The sequence below is a fragment of the Haemorhous mexicanus genome, chromosome 20, assembly GCF_027477595.1.
Source record: "Haemorhous mexicanus isolate bHaeMex1 chromosome 20, bHaeMex1.pri, whole genome shotgun sequence".
In the NCBI taxonomy this organism is placed as follows: domain Eukaryota; kingdom Metazoa; phylum Chordata; class Aves; order Passeriformes; family Fringillidae; genus Haemorhous; species Haemorhous mexicanus.
Genome location: NC_082360.1, coordinates 4,922,094 through 4,947,466, shown reverse-complemented (window position 1 = coordinate 4,947,466; position 25,373 = coordinate 4,922,094). Strand labels below are relative to the sequence as shown.

The window sequence follows — 25,373 nt, the reverse complement described above, 5'->3', positions numbered from 1 at the left end:
GTGGGTGGACTTTAGACCAGGGAGAAATGGGAAGCCAGGTCTTTCACCTTACAAACCTCTGGAGGCATCTTAGAGACAGGCTGAGGAGTAGGGAATGTTCCTCAGAGGGAGGCTGAGCCTGGAGACCCTGGACACATAGTGTTTGGATGCTGCCCATTTTTAGAAAGTAGAGCCAATACTTATCAGTAGTAGTTTGGAAGTGTTATTCAGTCTTAGTTTTACCTCTGAATTTCAGTGTGAGCCTGAATTCATTTTATACATTGGATACCTGTACCAAGGTATTTCAAGCTGTTTAAAATTCTCATTGGCATCACGTTTCATAACCTGCAAGGAACAGTCAGTCAAACACATTACTGAAGGACTCCATCCTGCAGCAACTTCTCTGTTATAAAAGGATTTCCCTGCTAGCTCCTCCTCTCTTAAAAAATTATTCTTTAGGAAGTCCTGTGAAAGTAAATCAAAGTAACTGGATTAGCCTGAAAAATTCCTTCATGCTTTGGAATAGGGATATAGAAACAGCTGAATTATGGGAGTTCCTACATTATTTGTCTATGAACTCTGAAGTTTTGTAAGTTTGAAGTGCTTCAATGAAGACATTCCTACCTCATAAAATGAGAACTTTGAGCAGTTGCCTTCAGACTGAGCCCATCTTTAACACATCTGCAGAGAGACAATCTGGTGCTAGTTTTGGGTGCCCTGTACCAGAACCTTGCAGCCTCCAAGCTCAGGGGAGAACTTCTATGTCCCTCCAAAACCTTTAGCAGCCTGCTTATAATGACACAAAGTGAAACCTGTGTCTCCAACCTCAAGCTCCGGGGGAGTGTTTCATGTGGGGGGTTGAGTGCTCCCCGTGCCTGGAGTGTTTCTGTTCTTAGCAATGAACTTTGTGGCTAGACAGTGGAAGTGTAAATGCTGCCAGAAATTCTGGGAATGACTGTTTTGTGCTCACATGAGCTAGGTCAGGAGATTTCCTGACAGGAATATTCCATCAGGAACTGCTTCCTTTCTCCTGGCCGGTCTTTGGTGGGAGGAAAGGACCTTGTAACCCTCACAGCCCATCTTCACTACTTTTTCTCCCCACACAGACTCTGCTGTGACAGTAGCAGGTGATGATAGGATCAAGACCCAGCTGTACAAGCTCACCACCAGCGTCAGCTTTTCCTATGTCGACCCTGCCTGGAAAATTTTTCTGCGCAAAGAGGTTCAGTTCTTCAGCTGAGGATTGGCTGGGGGGGGAACTCATCCCATCTCTGGTTAAAATGGGTTTTTTTGGTCATAGGCACTCAATGTAAGATAAGAGCACAAAGATAATTCTGGGATCACAGACCCAGGAGTTGGGGGCATGTCATGGAGAATCCAGGGATCATGTCATGGGGAATCTGGGTCCTGCTCTGCCTTACTGACGCTTGTGTCTCAGTTTCTCTACCTGTCCTTTCCTCCCTCTGTAGAGCACTGACACATCTAGGACTGAATTTGTTGTTTCCTGGTGCTGTCCTGTTGAAACAGTACAACTGTGTTTATAATCAAGTATTGGAGAGTGTGCTAAACTCACCAGGGTTCATCCCTTGGTGTGACCACTCAGATTTTGGTCCTTCACTCCTGGTCCTTCTGTTTATATTCATAGTGTCTCCTCCCTGCCTGTGCCTGGAGATCAACTCCCTCCTCCCTGGCAGCAGGGCATATGGATTGCAAAACATCCCTGGGGAGCTACTTCTGCAATATCTGTAACACCCCTATTGCCCTCCTCTTGCAGGTGTTTTACCCCAAAGAAAATTTCAGCCACCCTTACTGTCTGAACTTGCTGTGTGAACAGGTAAGCATTGGAGTGTGGCTCAAGGGGATGTGTCTCTCTGGGGATAAAGCACTCCATCATTACATTGCATGAGTTACCTGCACTTCCCCATGCCCAGCAGTGCAAGTCTCTTCCCCAGATCCATCCAGTCCCTGTTCACTCCTCTCTAAGACTCAGTTTAGCAGCCTCAGATGCTCTGACTCACCCAGGTGTAGCCTTTGCAATGGAAGCCTCTCTGTTCCCTTGCTCTGCAGATCATCCGTGACACCTTCTCTGAGTCCAGCTTTCGGATCTCCAGGGAGGAGAAGCGCAAGATGAAAGACCTGCTGAGTAATTAACAGCCCCATCACCCCTTTTCCTCTGTGCCCATCCCACCTTCTGGTCTGGAATGAAAAACTGGCCTCCAACCCTTTCAGTCAGTACTAAGGGTAGAGGAGGAATGTTTGTCACTGCAGCAGGAAAGCACATTTGAAGAGTGCAGTGTAGGAATGTTTGTTTATTCCAAATGGCCCTGAAATTTCTGTGATCCAGAAAAACTTAGTTCTGAAATGTTTTTTGTGGGGAGAGGAAACTGAAGCCCAAGGATAGGATTTTGATTTGTTTCAAATTCAGCTGTCATCTCTGACATGATCTTCATGGAGAAAGGGATAGAAACCAGTAGTAGATTGGTATGTGCAAGTGTCCTTTCCCCTCTGCATATGGTTTGCTGTGGGGGTACCAGTCGTTGGTTTCTCTGGGTCTGGATTGAAGGCACTTGAGACAGTAATTTGTGTTTGGACTCAAGTGTTTATTATTTCTTGTCAGTAAAACAGTCTCATTACTGTGAGTTCAGCAGCTTTTCATTAGAAGGCACAAAATGGCCAACAATCTCTTGGTCTTTTAAGACTAAACTGTCCAATTAAGAACTGACACCCAGATTATTTTCCCTTTTAACCCAACAACTGATCCCTCAGAGCCCCCAATGTGGACTTTTCTGCCCAATTACAAAATGCCACCCAAACCCACGAGGAAGAAGGAAAAAGAAGCATGAAGAAGAAACCCAGGACCACACCCTGTGCCCTCCATCTTGCTTCCATCCACAACATACTAAAAATCCCAAAACCTAAATTTCCCACCAAGTGATACACCTACACTGCTCTCTATAATCTATTTCACACTTTTGTGGATTCTAGTCTATCTTGAAGTCTGGGAAACTTTCTCCATGAATGATGGTCAAAGTCAGTGCTCCCCTGGGGGTCAAGGGCACCCCAGCAGACAGAGAAATATTCCCAGTTCCCTGGGCTTCCACAGTTTGCTGTGCTGTGAACACAGAGGGACTGCTGGGGATGAATCCCTGGGAAGAGGGAGACTTGACCACCTTTGTCTTTCTAAGCAAGTAACTGTTCTGTAACCCTGCTAGTGGAGTTCCGAGTTGGCAACAATGCCCAGTCCATTCAGGGGGACGGGATAAAGAAGAGGATTGTAGTGGCTGCTCGGGACAACTGGGCCAACTATTTCTCCCGCCTTTTCCCAGTTCAGGTGAGCCTTAACTCTCTCACCAGACCCTGGGCTTGCTTTAGCTATGGCTCCAGTTCACTCTTTCTGTCCCCCTGCCTGGCCACACTGCAGTGATTCTGTACTTTCCATACCCTGCAGGGTTTCACACCTCTTGTGTGGCACCTCCTTTCCCTGGTGCCATCTGTGCAGGTGGGATGGAGCCTTCGGTTCTCTGTGCTGCACTTCCCTTACAGGGTGAAAAGGGAAGTGATGTGCAGCTCCTGGGTGTTTCTCACCGAGGCATGAGGCTGCTGAAGGTGGAGAAAGCAGCTGGATACCATCCTGAGCACCTCAAGATCCTACGCAGCTACTGGTGAGCAAAAGGGCCCTGGCTGCTGCAGGAGGACAGTTTGTGTCTGGCAGGGTGTTGGGGGCAAACTGAATGGAGGAGCTGAAAATTCCGAGCTGTGCTGTGCTCTCTAGGATTATCCTAGGCCAGCTGTGACTCGTTGACCCTCCTATTAATGAGTCTGGCTTCTCCTTTTCCTTCCTACCTTGAGCTTTGCTTACAACAAGTGAGCGCTGGGGGTGAATCAGCTCCGTGTGCCATCACAGGGAGCTCCTCAGGGTGAAAGCCATGAGCAGCTGGAGGAGGGTTAACATGGAGCATGTTGAGGCATGTCTCCATTCCCAGTCCTTGGAATGGGCTCCCATCCCCACATTCTGCATCCCAAGCTCTGGCAGAAGGAGCCTGAGCACGCTGGTTCATGTTCCCAGCTTTGCAGAGGTACTGTCAGTGGAGATGAAAGGCAGCAATTCTCTGGAGTTCTCCCTGAAGACAGAGCAGCTCATCCTGCACTCTCCAAAGGCTCCGTGCATCAAGACCATGGTGGAACTCTTCATGCAGGAGCTGAGGCAGGTGAGGCATGAGCTGGAGGGCAGTAGACAATGAAGGTGGTTTCCCAGATGAAACAGAGATTGTCCATGGGATGCCATGATCCAAGCCCTTCACATCCTTGGGACGAGATCTGAGCCATGGCCTTTCCCCAGGACACCAACTATGTCGTGGCCTTGCGCAGCTACATCGTGGATGACAAGAGCCTGCTCAGCTTCAACAAGGGCGACCTCATCGAGCTGCTGCCTGTGCAGGGCGTGGAGCCAGGTGAGGGGGCGTGTTGGGATTGGCAGGACCAGGACCTGCAGGATCCATGGTGCCCAGAACCAGAGTAGTACAGGGTGGGCTGGCATCATCAGCCTCCAGCTCTGCCAGACAAGCCTTGTCCCAGCTGCCTCAGTTATAGGAGTATATGTTTTATGTGTGTGTGTGTGTGTGTGTATATATATATATATATATATATATATATATATATATATATATATATATATATATATATATATATATATATATATATATATATATGTTTCCTTATGATGCTGGAAAACCTGGTGAGTCTGATGCTCTCCTTTGCCAGCAGAGAGCTTCAGTGCTTGTTTCTCTTGGCAGCTGCCCTGATTCCTGACCCTTTCTCTGTTGCTTTTCCAGGGTGGCAGTTTGGCTCCACAGGTGGCCGCTGTGGTCTCTTCCCCACCAGCCTGGTGCAGCTGGCTCCTGCCATTGACTACCTCAGCAGCAGCATGGACAGACAGGGGGAGCAGAGGAAGAACACGAGAGCTCCCCCAGAGAGCAGGAACACCAGCAGGGAGGTGAGCAGTCCTTGGGGAGAGACACCCGGGGGCATGGCTGGGTTCAGTGGGAGCTGCCAGGGTGGGTCCATGGCTCAGGTAGTGTCTGACCTCTGAGGGCACAGGGAAGAAGATGAGTGCTTAGTCTTTGCAGATGAGACACTCAAATCCATCACAGTGTTGGAGGGAGGCACCACACACAGATGAGGCCTGGCAGCTGAGAATATACACTGCAGTTCCTCAGCTGATGTTTTAGGGTGGGTTTGGTGGTGTTCCTGCAGAGTTCTGTCCTCAGCCTGACACCAGAAGCCACCAGCACCATGTTAGTCCCTGCTGGTGACCATTACACCATGATTGACTTTGCCACCGCCTACTTCCGAGAGGCTCAGTCTGTGTGAGTAGCCTGAGCTCCTTCCCAAACAGGACCTGGGTAGCCTGACCCATCCTAGGCTCTTTCTGGGGGTGTTTTTTCGACTGCATGTTCCCTCTCCTCTGTCTAGGCAGGGCCTGAAGGGGACATCTGCTGAGAAGAAGAATGTGGCCGAGCTGGTGCGGCACACCAAGGTGAGCTCAGCCTCTGCCCCTGGCCCCAGCCAGAATCCAGCTCCAGCACTGCCTCTGGCTTTGTCCCCACATGGCCAAGGAACAGATCCTTGGCTGCAGTCTCTGGACAAGTTTATGTGCCCCCCCCCCTTTGGTGCTGTCTGTGGGATCCTGGCAGCTCAAGTGTGTGGGGCAGCCAGCAGAGCACAGCTCTGTGTGACCCACAGCCCTGCTCTGTCCCTGTGTCCTGGCCCTGCAGGTCCCAATCCAGGTGTCTTTGCTCCGCTACTCTGACAGCGAGCTGAACGAGCTGGCTACAAAGAACTTCCAGAGTAAGAACCTCCCTGGGACACAGCACTGCAGAGGGGGGAGTGGGGAGGTCAGGGTGGGCACACACACACAGGGGGGGCTCAGTGGGAGTGGAAACCAGGTGAGGAGGGCCCCTTCTAAGGCATTTCTGCAATCCATAACCCCCTGTGTGCTTGCTGAAAGCTTCCAGCAAAAGGAAATTTGCCTTGAGTGCCAGGTGTCCCAGAACACTCTGCCTGGGCTTTGGGCTGACTCCACGTGTCCACTGCAAGCCTTGTAGCAGCAGAGAAGTTTTCAGGACATTTGCTTGCCCACTGCCAGCCCCATGGCAGAACCACCCCAGCTCAGACTAAAGGCCAGGCTTTGCCTTGCAGCGCTGATGAGGTTCATGGGAGATCAGCCCAAACACAAGCACCAGGCTGAGGTCCAATGCATCTATGAAATCCTTCAGGTTTGTGACCTTCCCCTGGGAAAAGTGCAGAAGCACCAACGGGAATGGAGGGCCAAGACCTTGCTGGGAAGGAAAAGAGCAGGGAGAGCCATAATGGCACCTCCTACATGAGGAAGGGATATGAAACAGACTGTGGGGAGGGTTTGCATGTAAATGGTTTCCCTGGATATCACTGTCTGGATGAGAGCACAACCTGCCTCTGCTCTCTCCTCCTTTGAGCCTAAATAGCACTACAGACCAGAGGCTACAAAGCCCAAACTCTAAGCCAAACTGGCAGAGCTCTGAAGCTGGGAGAGGAAGGGCACAGAAATGATAGGGGGATGTCTCTGATGCTCTCATCCCCTCTCTGATGCTGTTTTCTCCTCACTGGCTGCAGCTGTGCAAGGAGAAGGAGAATTTGCACGATGAGATCTACTGCCAGGTCATCAAACAGGTCACCCACAACCCTCAGCAGTGAGTACCAGCCCTGCCAGCTCCTGTGTGTGCACAGCTGGAGAGGAGCCATCTGCTGCAGGGACACCAGGGCCAGGGGGGAGGGTGTCTCCTCATGATGGGTTGTCCCCAGCTGCTCCAGTGCTGAAGCTCCTGCTGAGCACTCGGGAAATTTTGCCAGTCACTGGGTCTGGCTTTTTTACTTTAGTGGATATTTTTCCTTATATTTATGGCTGCTGACCTTTCTGGGCACCAGTAAACATTCCTGGTGGCTCCTGCACATGGTGCTGCTCAGAGCCTCCTCCTCCCAGCCTTGGGGAATTGATGAACACCAGTCAAGGACTGGCTTGGCCCCATGCTGCCCTGGGAGGTGGCAGCAGTGGCATCAGAGTGGCCTTGATTGTTCCCTTTCTTTGCTTGCTGTTGGAATAACTGAATCAATCTCTTACTCAGCACAAGAAACCTCTGACCAAGGGCTGACACTTCTTTTTCTGCCAACTGCCAGAGGTGTTCAGAAGGGCACAAGCTCATTTTGAGCTGCTCAGAGCAGGAATTGTCTTGTCCCAAGGTGCTCACAGTCCTTTCTGATCTGCAGGGAGAGCGAGCTGCGGGGCTGGTTGCTCCTAAACCTGCTCACTGGGTACTTCCTGCCTTCCAAAATCCTGATGCCCTATGCCACCAAGTTCCTGCAGCTGGCCAGCAGTGATCCATCCAGCAACCACCATGGTAAGACTCTTTGTGTCCTGTAAAGCAAATATTCCAGATCTAATCCCCCCATCCTGTTGTTCCTCTGTCCCGAGCACTGTCATGTTTGGATGTGTCCTGGCAGGGTGGAAGGTGAGGTCAAGTCTCTTTGCTCTCCTAGCAGTGACCAGGTGTGTCTTGGTTTGAACAGACAGGTGTCTGCTAAGGAAGGCAGGAGCCTCCCTTGAAATGGAAAATGTAAACCCCCTCCCTCTGAATTATTATAATTTTGAATTTAAGGAGCTTTCAGGCAAAGATATGAGAGTAGGAATAACAGTTCTGTACTAGAAAAAAAATATAGAAATGCAGTAATATAAACCCACACTGCCAGAGTCAGAACAGGAGCTGACCCCCTGTGTGTCAGGGTGGTGGCACAGTCCCATCCCAGGGGGGCTCAGGGTGGTGGCACAGTCCCATCCCAGGGGGGCTCAGCCCTCCTGCAGTGCCAGCTGTGGTTCTGCTGGAGCAGGGATCCTGCACAAGGGGGGAGTTTTCCTCTAAAGCTCCAGGAGTGCTGGAGATGGGCCTGCTCTCCCTCTGGGAATGCAGGGCAGGAGAAAGCTGCTCCTCTGGGAATGCAGTGGGCAAAGGCTGCTGTGTGTTCCCAGGCCAGATTGGATCCAGGTAGGAATGCTTGGCTCCTCCCCTGGGCAGAGCATCTCCCCATGGGATGGTGGAATTTGATCAGCCCTGCAGGGACACTCACTGGCTATGGACAGCAGAGATCTCCTGGAGGGAGGGTTGGCTGTGGGAGAGATAAAGAAAACTGCCCAATGAACAGAAGAAAACTGCCCCAGCTCTGACAGATGGCAATAGGATACACACCCTCAGCCACATCTTGCAACCTAAGACAAGGGGTTAAATTTAACACAGCCAGGATGACCAACACCACAGGACACCATGTTTAGTTCTCTGTTTGCCTCAGCACATGGAGCTTTTTCCTTTTCCTGCAGATATAGCCAAGATCTGCCAGAGCAACCTGAGGAAAAACTTCCTGTACGGGGGCCGCCGGCACCTCCCTTTCCCCGTGGAGATGGAGGCACTGCTGGTATGGGGGGCAGGGAAGGGGGGTGGGTGCTGGGAAGGGGACAGGGAAGAGGCTTTGGAGGTGACACATGCAGTGTGACAGGGGCAGTTGGTGTTTCAGGAGAGGAAATGGAGCGTGTGCAGTGTCATGGAGTGGGCAGGTGCCATAGGCAAGCAGTGGCAGCAGGGATGAGGAAGGAGGGACAAACAAGGGGGGCGGATGGGACCCTGCATATCTGACTGCCTGACACTGTCCTTTGCAGAAGGGACACGGTGCCCGCCGGCTGGTTGTGCTGATGCCTGGAGGCATGGAGTACCTCACCAGGATCAGGACATTCACTGTGAGTTTGAGCTGTGAGTTCCTTCATTGGTCTGGACTCAGAGCCACACCAGGGAAATCCCTTATCTGACAAGGAATAACATGTCTGCCTGCTCTTGGGCTTGCCTGGTCAGGGTATTTATTTCCTTCTTTCCTTGCTTCAGGTGGCCAAGGAGCTCTTGCAGGAGATCTGTGAGCAGATGGGAATAGGTGAACAGCAAGAAACACAGGATTTTGTTCTCTTTGCTATCAGGAGTGACGACAAAAATCTCGGCAAGTAGAGACCAGCATGGTGCTTCCTCTTCCAGCAGCCTCTGCAAAAGGGAGCATCACAGCTCCTGTTTGGAATAGTTCCTCCCTTGCTGCCTCCTGGGAGGGTCCTCTTAAGCAGTTTCCCTGTTTTAGGGTTAAGGATTGATCCTTCTCAGGGGCTCTGTTGCTTGTTCCTGAGAGAGGTGTGGGGTTCTGTGTCCCTTTGGAATGGCTGATGGTTGGGGTCTCAGGGCAGGGTGGAACTGAGGTGGGCAGGAAGGCTCCAGTCCCAGCCTCTCCACCACGAAGGATGGATGACCCTCTCTCTGTGTCATGTAGGTAAAATGGTGAGGCCAATGAAACTGGAGGAGTATCTCCATGATTACCTGCTGGAGGACAAGCTGGTCACTGTGACCTTACGCAGGCTCATCTGGAGGACACCTCTGCACTTTGACAACCAAGTTTACACAGATGTCCATTATGGACAGGTAAGCAAGAGCAGGACCCTCCCTAGCACGGACAGATGTGGTGTCCCAGCCAACAGGAATGTCACAAGGGGGGCTGAAAAAGCAGAAGAGCTTTGGCTGATAGGCTTTGTGTGCTGTTTCTGGGAGTGTCTGAAGACTGAAGCTATGGATGCCAGGAAGGCTCTGTGCCTGTGGCCTTAGACTGGAGCAGTGCTGTTCCACACATTGTGCAGCTCCTCAGGCTCTTCCTGAACTCAGAGAGCCTTTGTTCTGCATTATCAGCAAGGCAGGATGTGGGTCTGTGCTGCCTGGCACTGCCCAAACTTGCCTGTACTCTCTGGCAACTTTAACAAATGCCTTTTTGCTGTGCTGTCCCTCAGGTGCTGTGGGATTATCTGAATGGGAGGATCCTGCTGAACCAGAATAAAGAAATGGAGATGCAGGTGGGCCTTTTGGCAATGCTGCAGCTCTGGGCCAAAGCAGAGCAGCAGAACTCTGCTCCCTCCAGGTATGTCTGTGGCAGAGGGGGTCTCTCTGTGATGGCCATAGGCACCACAGGGGCTAGGGGAAGGGACCTGGATGTCCCCTCTGAATAATTAAGGATTGTCCAGTTCTGGAGAACATAGAGGGTCATGAGGGTGCCATGGTCATTTCGTTTGATTGCCACAGATTTGTAACACCAAGAAGAGTGTGAGCTCATGGTTTGGGGGATCCTTTGTTTTCTCTCTCACAAGTGTCAGAGGTTTCAACCCTGGATACCTGAAATCTGTAGTGAGATGCCCAATGGGAACAAAATTGTCCCTGGATAGTGGAAACCTTCAGTCCCACAGCTCCAAGATGTACTTTGCCACTCCTTTCTTTCCTTATGCACTTTGACTTGGAGTTGAGGTAATGCCTCCATCAGATCCCCTTAAAGCACCAGCAGCAGGGAAATGGCATAACCCTGCTGGGTACTGAGGAGCTCTTGCTGTCTTCAGAAAGGAGGGATTTCTCTCCATGCACTGGTCAGTGGTGCACAGCTGAATTCTCTGTGGACAAGGGTGATCTCACTGTCTCTGATGGTTCCTTCCACCTTACCTAATGCAGGCATCACCTGCTGTGCTCTTCCTCTCCCCCTTCACCCTCGTTCCCAGATATTCAGTGGAAAATTGTTGCCCCATCCCCTCCTTCCCCTTAATCCCCTGGCTGATGTTTGATTTTATCTGGCAGGAGGTGAATTAGAATCTGTTTTTTTGGCATAGGGAAGAGCTGAAGGAATACACTCCCAAGAGCCTGCAGGCCTCCATCAGCCCCAGGGCTCTGCACAGCCACGTGGCCACACTGCTGAGAACGAGGCAGCCCCTCCAGCCACGGGATGCAAAAATCCAGTTCATAGGTGAGGAGACATCCAGATCTGCTTCAGCTTCTATGCTGTTTCAGCTTCTGGAAGCTGCTCTGAATGCACTTTTGGGACAATTCGTGAGGTTGTTGAGGATTCTTGGAGCCTGGAATGAGCCATGACAGCTCCTCCTGTGGATTAGATCTTGTTCCCAAGCATGGTGGTCATGGTAAAGTTCCATCTCTTGTAGGAGTCTGCAGTGGATTTTTAGAGCTCTGTACAAGCTGTGTTTTAATTGATATTCTGGCTGCATGTCTGTTTTCCAGTCAGAAAAGGACAGGCCATCCACTCAGGCTGCTGAGAATTGTCTTAGAAGCCAGGGAGGGAGGGAGGCAGGCAGAAGTTGTCGACATTACTTTTTCATGTAGTAAATCTTGGGAACACTGGCAGCTTTGACCACCCCAGGCTGGTGCAGTAAATTTCTGGCTGAAAACTGCTGCCCTCAGGCCACTTTTTGCTCTCTTCTAGAGCACGTGATGAAATTGCCTTTCTTTGGCTACTCCATCTTCGTAGTAGAGAGAATCAGCGATGACACAATCCCTGTGCCCTGTTTCTTTGGTGTGAACAAGGAGGAGATCATTGTGGTGGATGGCACCACCCAGGTATGCCAGACAATCCCCCTGATATCTGTCAGATATGAACTGTGGCTTTAGAAGAACTTGTGAAGGAAGAGGTTGGACATCACAGCCACTCTGACAACAGCACTGGCCCAGACAGAGCAAGAGCATGTACATCAAGCATTATTGCCATGGGCTCTTTTGTAGGTCCAGTGTTTATGCTAACAAGCACAATCAACAGCAAAACTGAATGTAGAACACATTGTTGTTTGTCCCAGTCCTGTGGGGGTTCAGGGCCATATCCTGCCCACACACCCTGTGCCCCAGACCCTCCCTCAGCTTTCCACAGGCTCTTGAGGTGACTTATGGTGACAATCAGATGGTTTCACTTTGGGGACTGCTCCTGAGAGTGGCTTTTCCCTGTGCAGGTGGTGTTGCGGGTGGTTCCCCTGAAGGAGCTGCAGAGGATGCGCACCCTGAGGCCCATCTCCGACGGGGGCCTGCCCGGCCTGGAGCTCCACTATGGCTCCCCTGACAGCCCCAGGGCCCTGTGGCTGGAACTGTCACAGGTGAGATCAGCCTGGGCCTGCAGCTTCCTCCTGGCACTGCTCAAACTGCCCTCCCCTGCTCAGCTGAGCCTCTGCTGAGGTGGTGCTGCTGCTCCTCTCTCCTGTCCCAAAGGAGGAAGGGGACACTGCATTTCCAGGCTCTGAAGTGCAGCTTGGTCCCAGCATGTGGCTGATATTTAATTATGGGAGTGATTTATGGGGGTATTCAAGTAGGGGAAGCAGCTCTTTCTGGGCAAAGAGTGATTGAGGCTGGTATGTGTTTTGACAGGCCAAAGAACTGTACCACACGATTGTTGTCATCCTGGATAAAACAGAGCTGCACTCCTAGAGCCTAAAGGGAGGAGAACGGCCAAGGAAAACAGCACTGCTTCCCTTTCTCTGAACTTGGTCAGTGCTCCCTGACCTGTCTTTGGGAGAGAACTCTCCCAGAAGACACCCATGACCTCAGCCAGCTGCTTTCTAAGAATGCCACCACAGCTTTTGTCTATGGAGTGACCATAACCCTCGTGACCTGCCATTCAGCCCTCAAGCACTTTCTTGAAACAATCCAAGCTGTGGCTAAACAAACCCCAAGGGCCTCTCCACACCACAACCCCTTCCAACAAAGAGCAGCTGACACAAAGCAAGCACTTGCCTTCAAGCTTTGCACAGTGCAACTCCTCCTTTCTGTTTTGAATTAATTACCATGAGCAAAGCCTGGTGCTTGCTAGAGATTTGTATATCCCAGTGCCCAGCTGAGGCTGTGCAATGCCTGCAGGGGCTGCTGGTGTTTTCCAGGAGTCAGATTTGTCTCTGAATTGATATGCAGAGATCCTCTAGCAGGATTTGTGAAGCAATTTTTAGAAAGCATCCTAATTGAAAAGAAGATCAGTGTTAATCATACAGTTAATATATATGCTAGGGCACAGATTGAGCTGCAATGGTAAGAAGTTTATTGTTAATTAATTTCTCACTGACATAATTATATGCATATGCTTCCCTCTACTATAAAGAAGTCAGTCATGGCCATGCAGCTGTCAGACTTCAATGGTGGCTCTGTGCCCATGGAGGAAGGTTCTTCAAACAGAACTTGTATTATACTGAAGTGTTTTGGGTTGTACAAAAATATTTAATTTATTTTTATTGCCACAGCTGTCCTAATGACCTGAGGAGTAACTGCCCTTTAGGAAATTGCAATAAAATAATCACAGAGATGTTCTGAAGGTATGATATGCTAGATCTTACATCTAACCTGGGAAAACTTAACTGCAGGAAATGGGCAAAGCTTGAAGAAAATGTCACTGTTGGCAGGGAAGGGGGATAGATCTGAGGGTGCTCAGTGCAAGCCCTGATGCACAGTTAGACTTTTGCTGGTGAGCTGATGCCAGAGGGAACTACAGCATCTTCCCTGGCAGGTGCTTCTCTTTGAGCGCTGCTTAATGTACCTCTGAGCAGTCTGTGTGACTGAAGGGTGAGAAAAAGCTTCCAGGAACAATCCACAGCAGTTGTAACATTGCTTTATTGTCAGTCCTGCATATACCCTTCAGAACATTTAAAAAAATACATCTGTGGAATACAGTGATCCAAACCCCTGGGCAGCCTCTGAGGCTGCACATTCCTCTGGCAGCACTAGGGCCTGAGGCCACCAGCCCCTGTAGGTATGGAATAGAGGCAGAACCCAACAAAAATCCAACAGGAAGGACTTGTGCCAGGGAGTCAGGTTCAGCTTCCATATAAACATAGCAGCAGAGGTACCACAGTGTCAGTTTGAGGGTCACAGCAGAACCCTACCCAGCTGTAATAGCAGCACTGCTCCCTGCACTGCAGACTTTTGGAGAGGCACAGGGAGCAAATATGGCTTTAGGGATTACAAGAAAAGGCTGGAAGTGTTGCAGGGGTTAATACTGAAAGAGTATTGCTACTTAAATTAAAGGGCAGACAGAACTGGACAAAATCAAAGAAGTTCACATTAAAAGAAAAAGAATCTGAGTTTCTCCTCCTTTAGAAAGCAAGCACTGCCTCCATGGTAATTACCAAATGCTCCTCCCCTGCCCTTCAAACAAAAATATTCCATCCAGGAACTCAAACATTGAGTTTTATCACCAGCAGTCCTGAGCAAAGCATGAGAACTTGTAGCATATTGGTGACACTGAAATAAGAAACAGGGAGAGGGGGAGCAAGGGGAGGAGCCGCTTAGAAAGCAAGGTGCCATCCCAAAGCAGAGTTCCAACTGGAAAGTCTGAGCCCTGCCAGACTGCTGCAGGTAGTAGAGGTTGAAGACTGTGCAGAACATCCAAGGCAGCAGCCCCTAACAAACCCAGCAGGTACAACTTCACACCTCTTGGTCCTTGAGGGTTTCAGCACTCCACTTATTGGAGAAACTCACCATGAGTTCACAAAAAATGGTTCCCTTGAATGTGTGTCACTAAGGACACAAGTGAGCAAAAATGCAGTGGAGAAAAGAAAAATAAATCTCATTTCTGCAGTCTCATGAGACCCTCCATGGCTGAGTTCTTCCACATCCCCTGGTGGTGCTGCTGCAGGAAGGAAGAGCCAACAAGCAGCAGGGATCAGCTCTCCAAGCGCTGCAGCTCCTCCCAGTCCGCCTCACTCTCACACCTGAGCCTTGTTTTGAAAAACTCCTTGATGAGTCTCTGTGCTTCCTCCTTCACTGCAAGAGAGGAAACACCATCTTTTGAGTTGACACTTAAGACATCTGCCCCTCTAAAGCCATGAACCAATCTGGCATTGCAATAACCCCAGACACACCTGTCTTGCGGGCAAGGCTCTGCTCCTGGGTCAGTAAGTGAGACAAGTGCCTGGCAAAGCCCTTGAAGAGATCCTGCAGCATTGGGGAAGAGCAGAAAGCAGACACAGTTACCTCACCAGTCTGTTCCCATGTTTGTCTTGTCCTTAGCACAGACTGGCACAAACCACTCCTAGACTGAACACACACAGCTGGCCCTGCAGTGCTGGAGAAGCCCAGGCACACACATCCTGCCTTGCAGGGCACAGCAAGGAAAGCTACACCAGCACTGAACCTGAGCTGTTCCTACTTCACAGGTAGGAGTTAAATATGTGCCAGGGTTTAATGTGAAAATGTGAAAAATCACAAGGAAGTGTGGAACCAACAGACACCAACTCGTTTGTGGGAGAGGGGAGTTGCTGCACTTGGAGTCACTTAAACAGCACATAAATAAAAGGTGTGATCCAGATCATCTCCCCCTTCTCAGAGCCCCAGATCCCTAGAGAGATTAATTCCTTCTGCTAAAGAGGGCCTTGAGCTATACTCTACCTTGGAAGCAAATTTGCCTCCCTTGTAGAATGGGGTCAAATACTTGACAACGATGTCTGCAGTCTCTTTGAGGGACACGCCTTTGGTCACTGGCTGTATGGTCTTGATGCTTCCTTCTTTGTCACACTGTGCTAAGTTTGAGTCAAAAGTCACCTTCTTCTTTGTTGGACCAACACTTTTGCCCTCTGGCTGGGTCAGAATTGAAGATTTTGCTGCTGTCCGGAGCCGCTTTTTTGCAGGACTTTCCATAACCTGGAGAGGGGACAGAAGAAAACCAAACCTACCAATTCCTGTGGCAGCAGGAATTCTCTTCCAAGCACCCACCACCTTCCAAGAACACAAATCTTTGCAGCATCCTGCAGCCTCTGCCTCCAGTGAATACCCAGTAGGAATTCTGTAACTGCTGTGCAGACACTGCTTCCCACACAAAGGGACTTTGAAAAAAAAACCTTTAAAGAATATCACAACTATAGCTACCCTGTGCTCATATTGAGGCAGCTAATTGCTACATCCTATCCTACAGAGGAAAACTGACTGGAAAAGATTTCTCAGGATGTCTGCTGAGAACAGAATACACCCCTCAGGAAGAATCAGCCACATCAGTGAGCCACACTCCTGCTCAGTTTGAGAGTGCAGTGTTACAGAGACAGCTGGCAGGCAGTCTCAGCTGCCAGTTGCAGAAGCAGGAAATGAATGGCAAGGCAGGCTGTGAGCAGGGGTCACTTCCCAATGGTCCTGTGTGTCTCTGGTCTGTGATTGTGTCCTTGCCTTGAGAAAGCAGCTCCCTAATTATAGTTAGTGACAGATCTCAGGGGGTGGGGACACTAATTCCAGGCAAGTCACCAGCAAGGGCACAGTCACATGAGTTGCACAGAGGAGGGAACAAAGCCCAAGGTGCTGGCACAGCCCAGAGGGCAGCAGGGAAACACCAGGAATGCAACACAACTGGGGCTCTCCTTTCTGCTGCAACTGCAGCTGGGCCTTCCCCAGATAAATGACACTCTCAGAGCAGGAGTGTCACTCCCAGAGAGAAATTTGGCACAAGATAAGCAGAGGAAAGAGAGGAAATCAGCATTCATTGAAGTCTTACCTCATCTGATCCTGGCCGCTTCCCACTGTCACCTTCTCCCACAACAGGCAGCTCAGTTTCTGCAACATTTTCAGCAACACTAGTGGGAAAAGTGGAGAGAAGGCCAGTTGTAATCATTCCACAGTGAAAATATTTCTGCATTCAGTGTCAGTGGCCATGAGACTGCATGGTAAAGCAAGAGTCTCCCTCACACTCCCAGAGACCTCAGACAGGTTTCCAGGACAAGGCTGGTGGGGCTCTGGACAACACAGGGAGCAGAGAAGTGAAGATTTTACCTGGACTTCACACCCATTTCTTCCTCAAGGAATTCACATTCAGCAGCCTGCTGGGTCTTAGAATTCTCCCCTCTCTCAGTCAGTGTTACTTCTGTTTCTCTCAGCTCTTTATTCTCCTCCTGGAACTGCCCAGTCAGGTCTCCAGAGCCATCTTTGTTTTCCTGAGGTTTCTCTTGACACACTCTTTGAGAAGAAACCTTAGGTAGTGTGCTTGCAGAACAGCCATCTCCTTTTGCTACACTGCAGCTCTGGGCTTTAGAGCCAGCTTTGGGGAGGGAGAAGAATTTGGAAATGTCCTGTGATTCCTTTTTAGCTGCTTCTGCAAGCATTTGCTGCTTCTTGCTACGTTTGGACTTCTTAGCAGGGCTTTCCCCAAGGGCACTTTTTGTGTCTGGACTGGGTTGCTGCCCCTTCTTTTCTGGGTGTAGTTCTACCCCTCCACTCTCACCCATTGCTTTGGTTGCAGTTTCTTCCCTCTGGAGAACAGAGTTCCTGGTGTCCAGGTCCAGACTGTAGCTGCTGTTGTCTTGCCCACTTGCACAGTCTTTTTTGACATCACTCTCCTCCTGGATCTTCAGCAGTTCTGAAGCTGTCTGGAACAAGCTGGATTTCTTTGGAAATCCTACTCCCACACGTTTGGGTTTGAACTGGGGAGACAGGAAGAAGAAGAAATTTTGGATGTGAGATCCTTGAGTGCAGCACCATGAAAGCAGCTAAGTTTCTGCACACAATACACCAGTGTGGGCAGCTGTAAGCTTGGAGGAGGCTCTAAATCTGACTGATCATCACACCCATCAACAGAGACATGAGGGAGATGGATTAGGTGGAAGTCCTAGGCCAGCAGTAAGAAAACAAGGCAGCATCCTTGGATAGAGCAAGATGAGAAAGAATTTATTTAAGCTGTGGCCTGCACACAGATTATATTCACCAATAACAACATGACAGACAGGAAAAAGCAATTAAAACAGGAATATGCAGTTGTGGCCACAGAAGGACTCATATTTATAAAAAGACAGAAAAAACACACCCTTCCCTCCTGTCTATCCCAGCAATACTCACCGAGGGAACCTGGGATGCAGGGACAAAGCCCCCTTCTGCTAAAGAATCAGATTTTGTTTCCAAATTGCTGTTACCACCTGTTCCAGACCCAAAGACTGAGAACAATTCCCCTTGTTTGGAGGCTTTATTGATTTCTGCCACCTGAAAAGAGAACAGAAATATTTTCTAATGGCCAGAAATCTTTATGCATTCCTGCTTTTGTACATTTAAAAGCCATAGTAACAAAATAAATATATGCCTTGGAGAGGCACCTGTCTCAAGAACAGAAATATCTTCATTTAGAATGATGGCAACCAGATAATCTAAACCAAGACTTGTCTAGTGTCAGCAGCAGCCTGAGGAATTTCCAAATCCCTGTATTGCTACAACATATCTGGATAAGCTTGCACTGCTATGTAGGTTTTCAGAGCCTGTAAAGACAACAAAGATGTGAACCCAAGATGATTCTGGTCCCTCCTGGAAACAAAATCAAGAAGAAAGATTTGTAAGATACCCAGGGCAAAACAGAGCTTGTCCTTCACTTTCCCACACAAACTCTGCCCTCTGCCTGGAGCTCCCACGTGCCAGGGAGCAGCAGATGTAGACATTTGTCCCTACCTTCTTTAGCACAGCTGCCTTGTAGGAATTTGCCATTTTGCTGGTCCGGAAAGCTTCATATTCCATTTCCACTGCACAGGCACCAGGGTCTGACCTGAAACACAGGCTGGGGTGATTCCTGGCAAAACACACTTCTGTATCTGCAAAGGGAACACTAATGCTGAAGTATCTCCCAGAAAGTACAAAATCCACTCCCTCCAGTACAAGAATAAGTGAAAACTTCCAGTTAAGGGATGTAGTGGTGAGTTGATGGAGAATGGAAAGGGTGATGAAAACCGTTTTAAATCAAGAGTCTTGCCCACTGCTCCGTTTGAGAAGTACACTATCCCCATCTTGTGGGATAGGGAAGAACTGCCACTCCTGGGATCAAGCTGATACCAGCAATCAGCCACGAATCCTCAGGTCTGATCTTCAACATCACAGCCAGAAAGATGCTGTTAAGTGAAACGACATCCTTGGACAAAATCATTTTTAAAACTTAAAAAAGCATTCCCTGTATTAATTGTGTTAACACAGGGCCTGCTCTTCCCTGAGCATAATTAATACACATTACAATGGTAATTGTGCTCAGGGAAGAGCAGGCCCTGTGTTAAGGGACTTTATGCACCCCTATTTCCTCATCTCATACCATTTTCCTTCTGCTGCTGGAGTCTTTTGGTTGTTGTTCAAAGCTTCTTCCAGCATTTTCAGGCAGTGTTCCCGACCCTAGGAAACATGGGATACTCAGACATGCTCTACAGAAGTCTCACTGCCCCTTGGACTTCCACCCCTGAAGGAGTAAGGACAGGCCAGGCAGAAGCCTTCTTGTTTTTTGCAACACCACTTACCTTCACAGTGAGCTTGGAGATCCTCCTGCTCGCAGCCTCCTTCAGGGGACAGTCTGCACCTGCCACAGGAGAGGAATTTGGGAAAGGAGCTATGGCAGGGCTAGGCTGATGGAGAACATCTCAGCTGTCACAGGGAGGTGCAGGTCCAGGACTATCTGGCTTTCTCCTCCCTGCACTGTCACCCCAAGGAACACTGTGGTCACCCTTTCTAAGCTGCACACTCTAAAAGAGTAGGCAGAAACCAAAGTGAGAATGTTTTCTCTGATTGAGAACATCTACTTTGGAGTTTAGGACTAACAACTTTCCAAAATCTTCCCAGCTCAGAAAACCTTTCTTTAAGGCTCTTAGGAAACTCAAATCTTTTCTCCTCCTCATAATATCAACCAAAAAAATCAGGCTGGACAGAATAACCTGACCTATCAAGTGTTCTTTTGTAACAGTGCCAGACAGGGCCCCAAGCAGCACAGTTACAAACAGCAAAAGTTTTCAGCAGTTTCCTTATAGCATTGTTGTTGTTGTTGTTGTTGTTATTACTGCTGCATAACCACAGCAGAAATAGCCAACACTACAAAGTCAAGTGAGACAGTTTTCTTTCTCCCTTGCTTATTTGGAAATGTTCAGAAAGATGCATTCCATATCTTCACCCTGACCAAAGCTAAGCTGTGGTCCATCTCCTCCAGCCAAGTTTTCACAGCCAAAAGCTTGACCTCTGTGCCTAGGGACTGATACCTCCAGTGGCGATGCTGTACAAATTGCATGCAGCTGCAAAATAGAAGACTTTCTTCTCCCAAAGAAAACCCATTATAAATCAAAGAGATATTTACTTGGAGGAACAAAATCTTCCTTTTCTGGTTCTTTGCCCTGGAAGAAAACGAAGATCAGTCAAACAAATTCCTATTACACACATGCAGATCTAGAAGCACAAAAGATATGTTTTATATCCCTGCTCCAGGGAAAATTAAAGCTGAAGTTATAAAGACATAGAATATGTGCCAAAACAGGGCCAAGAAGACAAAGAATGAGAATTAAAGCCAAAAGTTCACCTCTGCTATAGGAAAATTTAAGAGAAGCTGAATGGGAAAATCTGGTTTTACTACTACCATTGGCATTAAAACCAACAGGCTCCTCTTGCTTAGTATTGCAGAGAAACCAGCAGATGAATAAGCTGCATTTCTTCCTATTATGGGACTGGCCCATAATATGGAGAACACGACAAAAGCAGAGGTACAAGAAGTGAAAGACAACAAGCAACACCGAGATGAAATAATTTACTGTCATCAGTGCCAGGAGGCCTTTATGGCTGTCAGACAAGCTCAGAGCAAACCCTCAGAGCAACCCTTAAAAAGTGACCCCAACTCACTTTGCGCAGACTCATCTGTTTCTTGTAGAAGTTGTCCCACTCTCGTTTCCGACGCTCCTCGTTGTCTTCATCCCAATTCCCACTGCCCTCTTCATCATACCTGGATAAGGCAGGAAAGCAAGAGGAACAAGCATTTCTGTAGCTGCAGCATGAACTGGGGGACAAGTCTGGGAATCCACCCCAGTGATGCATCCCACATCCTTTCTGAACATGTCTTCACTTTGAGTTTCTCTGCCATTGCAGGACAGCAGTGAGGTGTCCTCCAAAAATGCACAACATTTGTTAATCCCATAAAGTAGGAGGCAGTGGCTTGAACTAAGAGCTTGTAACTTGTGCCCTGAGAATGGAGGGCTCCATTTCAGCAGCTCTGCCAGATGCTCCCAGGGGGTACAGGAGTCACTGCCTCATGTCATGTACCCCATCTGTCAGTCCCTCATGCCCTGGAGCAGAGATGGCAGAAAGGGCACAACATCCATTCCTCAGCCTCACTTGTTCACAGGCTGCTGCAATAAATGAAATCCCCATCTCTACTACACTGAAATGCAGCAGGTGATCCTCACCAGATGTAGCCCAGGAGTTCACTGCCTCCCACAGCTGCCAAACTTACAGGTATCACAAATCTGAGCTTTAGAGCTGCTAACTATTACAGCTTCCACGGCAAAACTACAATCAGATCATGGAAAGGTTCAATAAGCCAAGTGGCAAGCACTGTTCTGTACAACAGCATTAGCTGTGGCTTCTCAGGTCCTGAGACCAAACACAGGCTTAGGTCACAAGTCCTGGTTTCCTCTGACTCAGCTGGACTTGGCCAAAGAACAAAGGTACCAATCTCAGGCTTTTTAAGGTAAAGCAGAGGGCCTGGCCAGCCTACAGCACTGTGCATCCTGACACAGCTTCATGGGCAGTGCCAGCAGAGAAACTTCATCCTGACACAGCTGGACAATCACTGCAACTCTGCCAGAGAACAAGGGGAAAGAGAAGTTGTCACCTCCACACTGCCAAGCATTTTACAGAATTCATCATGTTTTCCACTGTACATCTTCCTTTTGCTGTCAGCCTGATAGGAAAATGCAGCAATCTGCAGAAGAATCTGACACTGGCACTTCATAACCTCCTCTGTGGTGACTGAGTCCTTCAGTGGCCCCTGGCCTGCTGGCTCACAGACAGTTGTGTTAAATCAGGAATGAACTCTGGACCATGTCATCTTGGTCTCAAGTTTAAACATTTCTGATCCTTGTGACTATGAACAGGCTGAGTCCACTTTCTACTTTCAAAAATTTCAGGCTAGTTTCCTGAGCCAATTACATTGTGCAGGGCAATTCTTAGCTCTGTCAAAACAGCTTTGGTTCTCTGAAACACGAATGAGAACGAGGCTGCCAAAGTGTGTGGAAAATGAAATTCCAGCTGCTGCTGCCAGAAAGTTACAAGAGAATACCATCCGCACAGAAACATGTGCTGAGAATAGGAGTGTCTGGGCCTGCAGCTGGTGGATGCTCTTTTCTCTGATGGCTCCTGTGAGATGAGTGTAACCTCTCTGGTACAGACCTGCTGAAGCCTTTGAGGCCTCTCCTCCCGCCCTCGTAGAGCTCTGGGTCACTGTCCCAGGAGGATCCTGTGGGCCTGATGCAGCTTTTGCTCCAGCTGTTGCTGCAGCGTTCCAGTTCCTCCAGTTGCCTTTTCACTGCCTCGGGGTTCCTGCAGAAGTCACAGCACTTGTTGCAAAGTGGGGTGACGTCACCGAAGTACTTTGCGATGGCAGCGTGGCGACAGCTTGGAAACACAAGGCAAAATCATCTAGTCAATACTTCTATCCACAAAAACTCCACCCTCCAAATGCAGGGTGTCTTTAGATAAAGATTTGAGTCCTGTTTTTTCACAGAGAATGTCTATTCCAGCAGGAAGCACAGGGTTTAATCACAGGAGCAGAATTCGGGCTCTGTTCCTGGCACCTTGCTTAAAGTCTCTCTGCCTTCACTTCCCCATATGTAAAAAAACATCAATGTTAATCTCTTCTGCTAAACCCTTCCAGATCTTTGAGATCTGCAAAAGGAGCAGCTGATGAAATATGTTATTAATTCTGTATCACAGAATTAATTATTATTAATTCTGTATCACAGGCTAAATATATTCCATGTCCTATCAGGATGGCTGTAGGTAAAGAGGGCCCATTGATCACTACACCTCAGAGAACATGTAACATTGAAGAGCTTCTAGGTTTTTTATTTGTGATTTGAAGGTGAAGAAATATCTATTTGAAGACACAGGAATAGAGTCCAGAGTGAGGTCACAAGGGAGTACCATTCAGATAACACAGCCTGGATCTTGATGGGCTCCCACATGCTCCAGATCAGCACCCAAAGTTTGGGTAGAGTCCTACACGCATGAACACCAGCTCATTTGCTCACACAGGATTGCACAACCACTTTACCAGGATTAGCAAACCAGCCATGAGAAGATTTTTAGATTCTTCCAGAAATTTTCAAAAGATTTTTGGCAGGCATCAGTGTTTTGGGGTACATAAAAAAGAATTTGGTGACAATATGCTCATTAGCAATACAGGCAGGAAGTAATTTCTTTTCTAAAACACTCCCTAACTTAAACCAGGGAAAACACTGATTTTGCCAAAGAATGAGCAGGCAGTTACTTTCCCCCCTCCTTTTTTTTAAGAAAGCTGAATTTAGAGGAGTTTTTTAAAACTAAAGCTTCTCAGCAGAGGCGGCTGGTTGTGTGTTAGTCAAAAAGCTGATAATAAATATATGAAAACATTCACTTCACTGGGCATTTAGAGATCAAACCCTGCAGCCAAGTGGGAACAAAAGTTATTTTAGGAGAAAATTATTTTACTACAAGGAAGAACAAAGAGGAAATTTTTCTTCTCCACCAAGGTGAGTTCTAGTGGGCTTCCCAACTTCATCTGCAAAAAATGGGTCACAGAGGGGAAAAGTAAGAGTGAGCACCTCATTTGCTCTTATTCTAAGCCCTTTAAGGCATGTCAGAACTTGCCAGAGATCTAACAAACACAGTTTTCTTCTTCGCTTGTGTCTGTGTGTCTGGAGGAAACACAACTGCATGTTACCAAAGCATCACAAACAAATCCCAGAGGGGCTGCAGGGGCTGCTAGCTCACTCCTTCCCAGCCTGGGAGGCTGATCTGGAAGGCAGCACAGCAGCAGGGCACAGGCTGCAGTCCCCAGCAGAGACCTGAGTGTGCTGAAGTTTCAGGGAGCTGGCAGTGCTCAGGTAAGGGGCTGCAGCAGGGTGTCTGTCTGTGCAGGGCACCAAAGCCTGGAGAGGCTCTGACAAAGCTGCCATTATATCCCCTGGCAGAGCCCCACTGACTCACTCTGCTCCTGCACTCAAAGAGCTCCTTTCACATGGAGGGCAAGGCTGGGGGGACCGAGATGGGGGCAACACATTCGATACCCTTGTCCTGCCTTTCCAAAAGAACCACTGGTGCTGCCTGGCTTGCCAATGCAATGTGACTATAGAAATGTCAGTGAGCTGCAAGTCAGCTTTTTGTTTGCCCAAAAGAAAACAGGCAGCATTCTCATTAGTCCCTGTCTCTTCCCCTCGCACGCACTGATCTGTGTTAGAGTTAACTGAGGCATTCAGTGAGGGACAAGCCCTCTCCCCACTCCCACAACTCACCAGGCTTATGCTGGGGAGGGACAGCCACACACACCTCTGTCCTTTGGAAACCCCAGAGGAGGGCTTTGGTGGAAGCAGAGATCAGCTGTGAGCTCACTGGAATTTAGAGTTCCAATTTCTAGCCCATCGGGCTTGTAAAGCCAAGCCCTTCCCATCCAGCCTACTGTAATTGCCTTTTTCTTCCTGAAGAATTACCCAGATTGGGGCCACAGCCCCACTTTAACCAATGGTGTTCAGGAGTTGGGCCATAACGGAAAATCAGTTGCAAAACTAAAACTGCAATCCTATAATTAAGGTCAAAAGGCAAAAAACAAAGTTACCAACAGGGATGCTGGGGTTAATCAATAGATTAATACTTAACACAAGAGTTCCTGAAAGACAGTTGGTTATGCATTAACATGTGAGGGGAAAGCTTCCCCTGTCACACCAACACCTGACTAATGCCCACGAGATGGAGATGATTTACATAAATTAATGGTAGTTTGTATTATTATACACATCCTAAATTATTGCATCTTTTAAATATTCAACTGTATTATTTGTCTCCCTCTGCCCTTCAAAAAGAGTACGAATGAGCTGACCACTGGTCTCTGAAATGCCTAAACAAAATCATTATGTCATTTCAGACATCCCCTCCCCCCCCATCTGACATTATGGAATGGGATGAAGAGCAAATAACAATGAGGTTTATTAACACATTTTTGTCTGTGGCAATGCATTTCAGGAAAGTGCTAAACTGACCACAAAGCTGCCTGCACTTGTGTAGTTTTGGTAGTCCTTGTTTTTATACACCACAACAGGAGTCCTATTCCTGCAATTAAGAGAAGCAGATGGACAGCCAGAGAAGATGCAAAGTCACATATCCCAAAAGAAGCTCTGTCTCTCCCAAAAACCACCAGAATAAAGCATTCCCTTGTGTAAGCCAGAGGGTACAGAGCCTCATCAGAAATGCTCCCTGAAATAAACAACTCAGCAAGTCTTGGAATAATGTGAAGTGAAAGGGTTAAAAAGGATAAAAATCATATGAGGACAAATTAGTTATGCAGTTGTCAAGCAAAAGCCACTTAATGAGCTTTATCAAATAGAAGAGCAAGTCATGAGGTTGATGAGAACTTCTAAATTTGCACCTGTCTGAAGGACTGTGTCCTTTCATCATCACCCGAGCTTCACTCTCTGAGACAAGACAGTGACAGTCAGCTGTCCCCAGAATACAAGAAGTGAAAAGCTCAGCATCAAGAGAGTACAT

At 48.4% G+C, this 25,373-nt stretch overlaps 2 protein-coding genes across 9 annotated transcripts in view; one reads left to right on the top strand and one right to left on the bottom strand.

Moving 5' to 3' along the window:
- The window catches only part of MYO15B (myosin XVB), a 38,434-nt gene extending 25,234 nt beyond the window's left edge, over positions 1-13,200 (top strand). The window contains exons 37-59 of the mRNA XM_059864508.1: positions 1,086-1,201; positions 1,754-1,813; positions 2,047-2,122; positions 3,192-3,310; positions 3,523-3,641; positions 4,046-4,187; positions 4,319-4,430; positions 4,812-4,972; positions 5,233-5,345; positions 5,452-5,515; positions 5,754-5,826; positions 6,178-6,254; positions 6,631-6,707; positions 7,282-7,412; positions 8,384-8,478; positions 8,720-8,797; positions 8,940-9,048; positions 9,367-9,515; positions 9,875-10,002; positions 10,736-10,869; positions 11,341-11,474; positions 11,858-11,998; positions 12,267-13,200. Of these exons, the coding sequence (XP_059720491.1) occupies positions 1,086-1,201; positions 1,754-1,813; positions 2,047-2,122; positions 3,192-3,310; positions 3,523-3,641; positions 4,046-4,187; positions 4,319-4,430; positions 4,812-4,972; positions 5,233-5,345; positions 5,452-5,515; positions 5,754-5,826; positions 6,178-6,254; positions 6,631-6,707; positions 7,282-7,412; positions 8,384-8,478; positions 8,720-8,797; positions 8,940-9,048; positions 9,367-9,515; positions 9,875-10,002; positions 10,736-10,869; positions 11,341-11,474; positions 11,858-11,998; positions 12,267-12,326 (2,468 nt within the window). The 3' untranslated portion in view covers positions 12,327-13,200. The remainder of the gene's footprint in view (positions 1-1,085; positions 1,202-1,753; positions 1,814-2,046; positions 2,123-3,191; positions 3,311-3,522; positions 3,642-4,045; positions 4,188-4,318; positions 4,431-4,811; positions 4,973-5,232; positions 5,346-5,451; positions 5,516-5,753; positions 5,827-6,177; positions 6,255-6,630; positions 6,708-7,281; positions 7,413-8,383; positions 8,479-8,719; positions 8,798-8,939; positions 9,049-9,366; positions 9,516-9,874; positions 10,003-10,735; positions 10,870-11,340; positions 11,475-11,857; positions 11,999-12,266) is intronic.
- A 278-nt stretch (positions 13,201-13,478) lies between these two features.
- The window catches only part of RECQL5 (RecQ like helicase 5), a 37,917-nt gene continuing 26,022 nt past the window's right edge, over positions 13,479-25,373 (bottom strand). For 6 of the 8 annotated variants that reach the window (XM_059864516.1, XM_059864509.1, XM_059864512.1 and 3 more), the window contains 12 exons: positions 22,026-22,250; positions 20,481-20,580; positions 19,945-19,981; positions 19,121-19,179; positions 18,922-18,998; positions 18,294-18,387; positions 17,697-17,837; positions 16,638-17,284; positions 16,363-16,441; positions 15,273-15,524; positions 14,747-14,819; positions 13,479-14,669 (listed from right to left, as the gene is read on the bottom strand). In XM_059864516.1, coding sequence (XP_059720499.1) covers positions 14,548-14,669; positions 14,747-14,819; positions 15,273-15,524; positions 16,363-16,441; positions 16,638-17,284; positions 17,697-17,837; positions 18,294-18,387; positions 18,922-18,998; positions 19,121-19,179; positions 19,945-19,981; positions 20,481-20,580; positions 22,026-22,250 — 1,906 coding nt within the window. In that variant the 3' untranslated portion in view covers positions 13,479-14,547. The remainder of the gene's footprint in view (positions 14,670-14,746; positions 14,820-15,272; positions 15,525-16,362; positions 16,442-16,637; positions 17,285-17,696; positions 17,838-18,293; positions 18,388-18,921; positions 18,999-19,120; positions 19,180-19,944; positions 19,982-20,480; positions 20,581-22,025; positions 22,251-25,373) is intronic. The other 2 variants (XM_059864511.1, XM_059864517.1) reach the window with 1 other exon arrangement.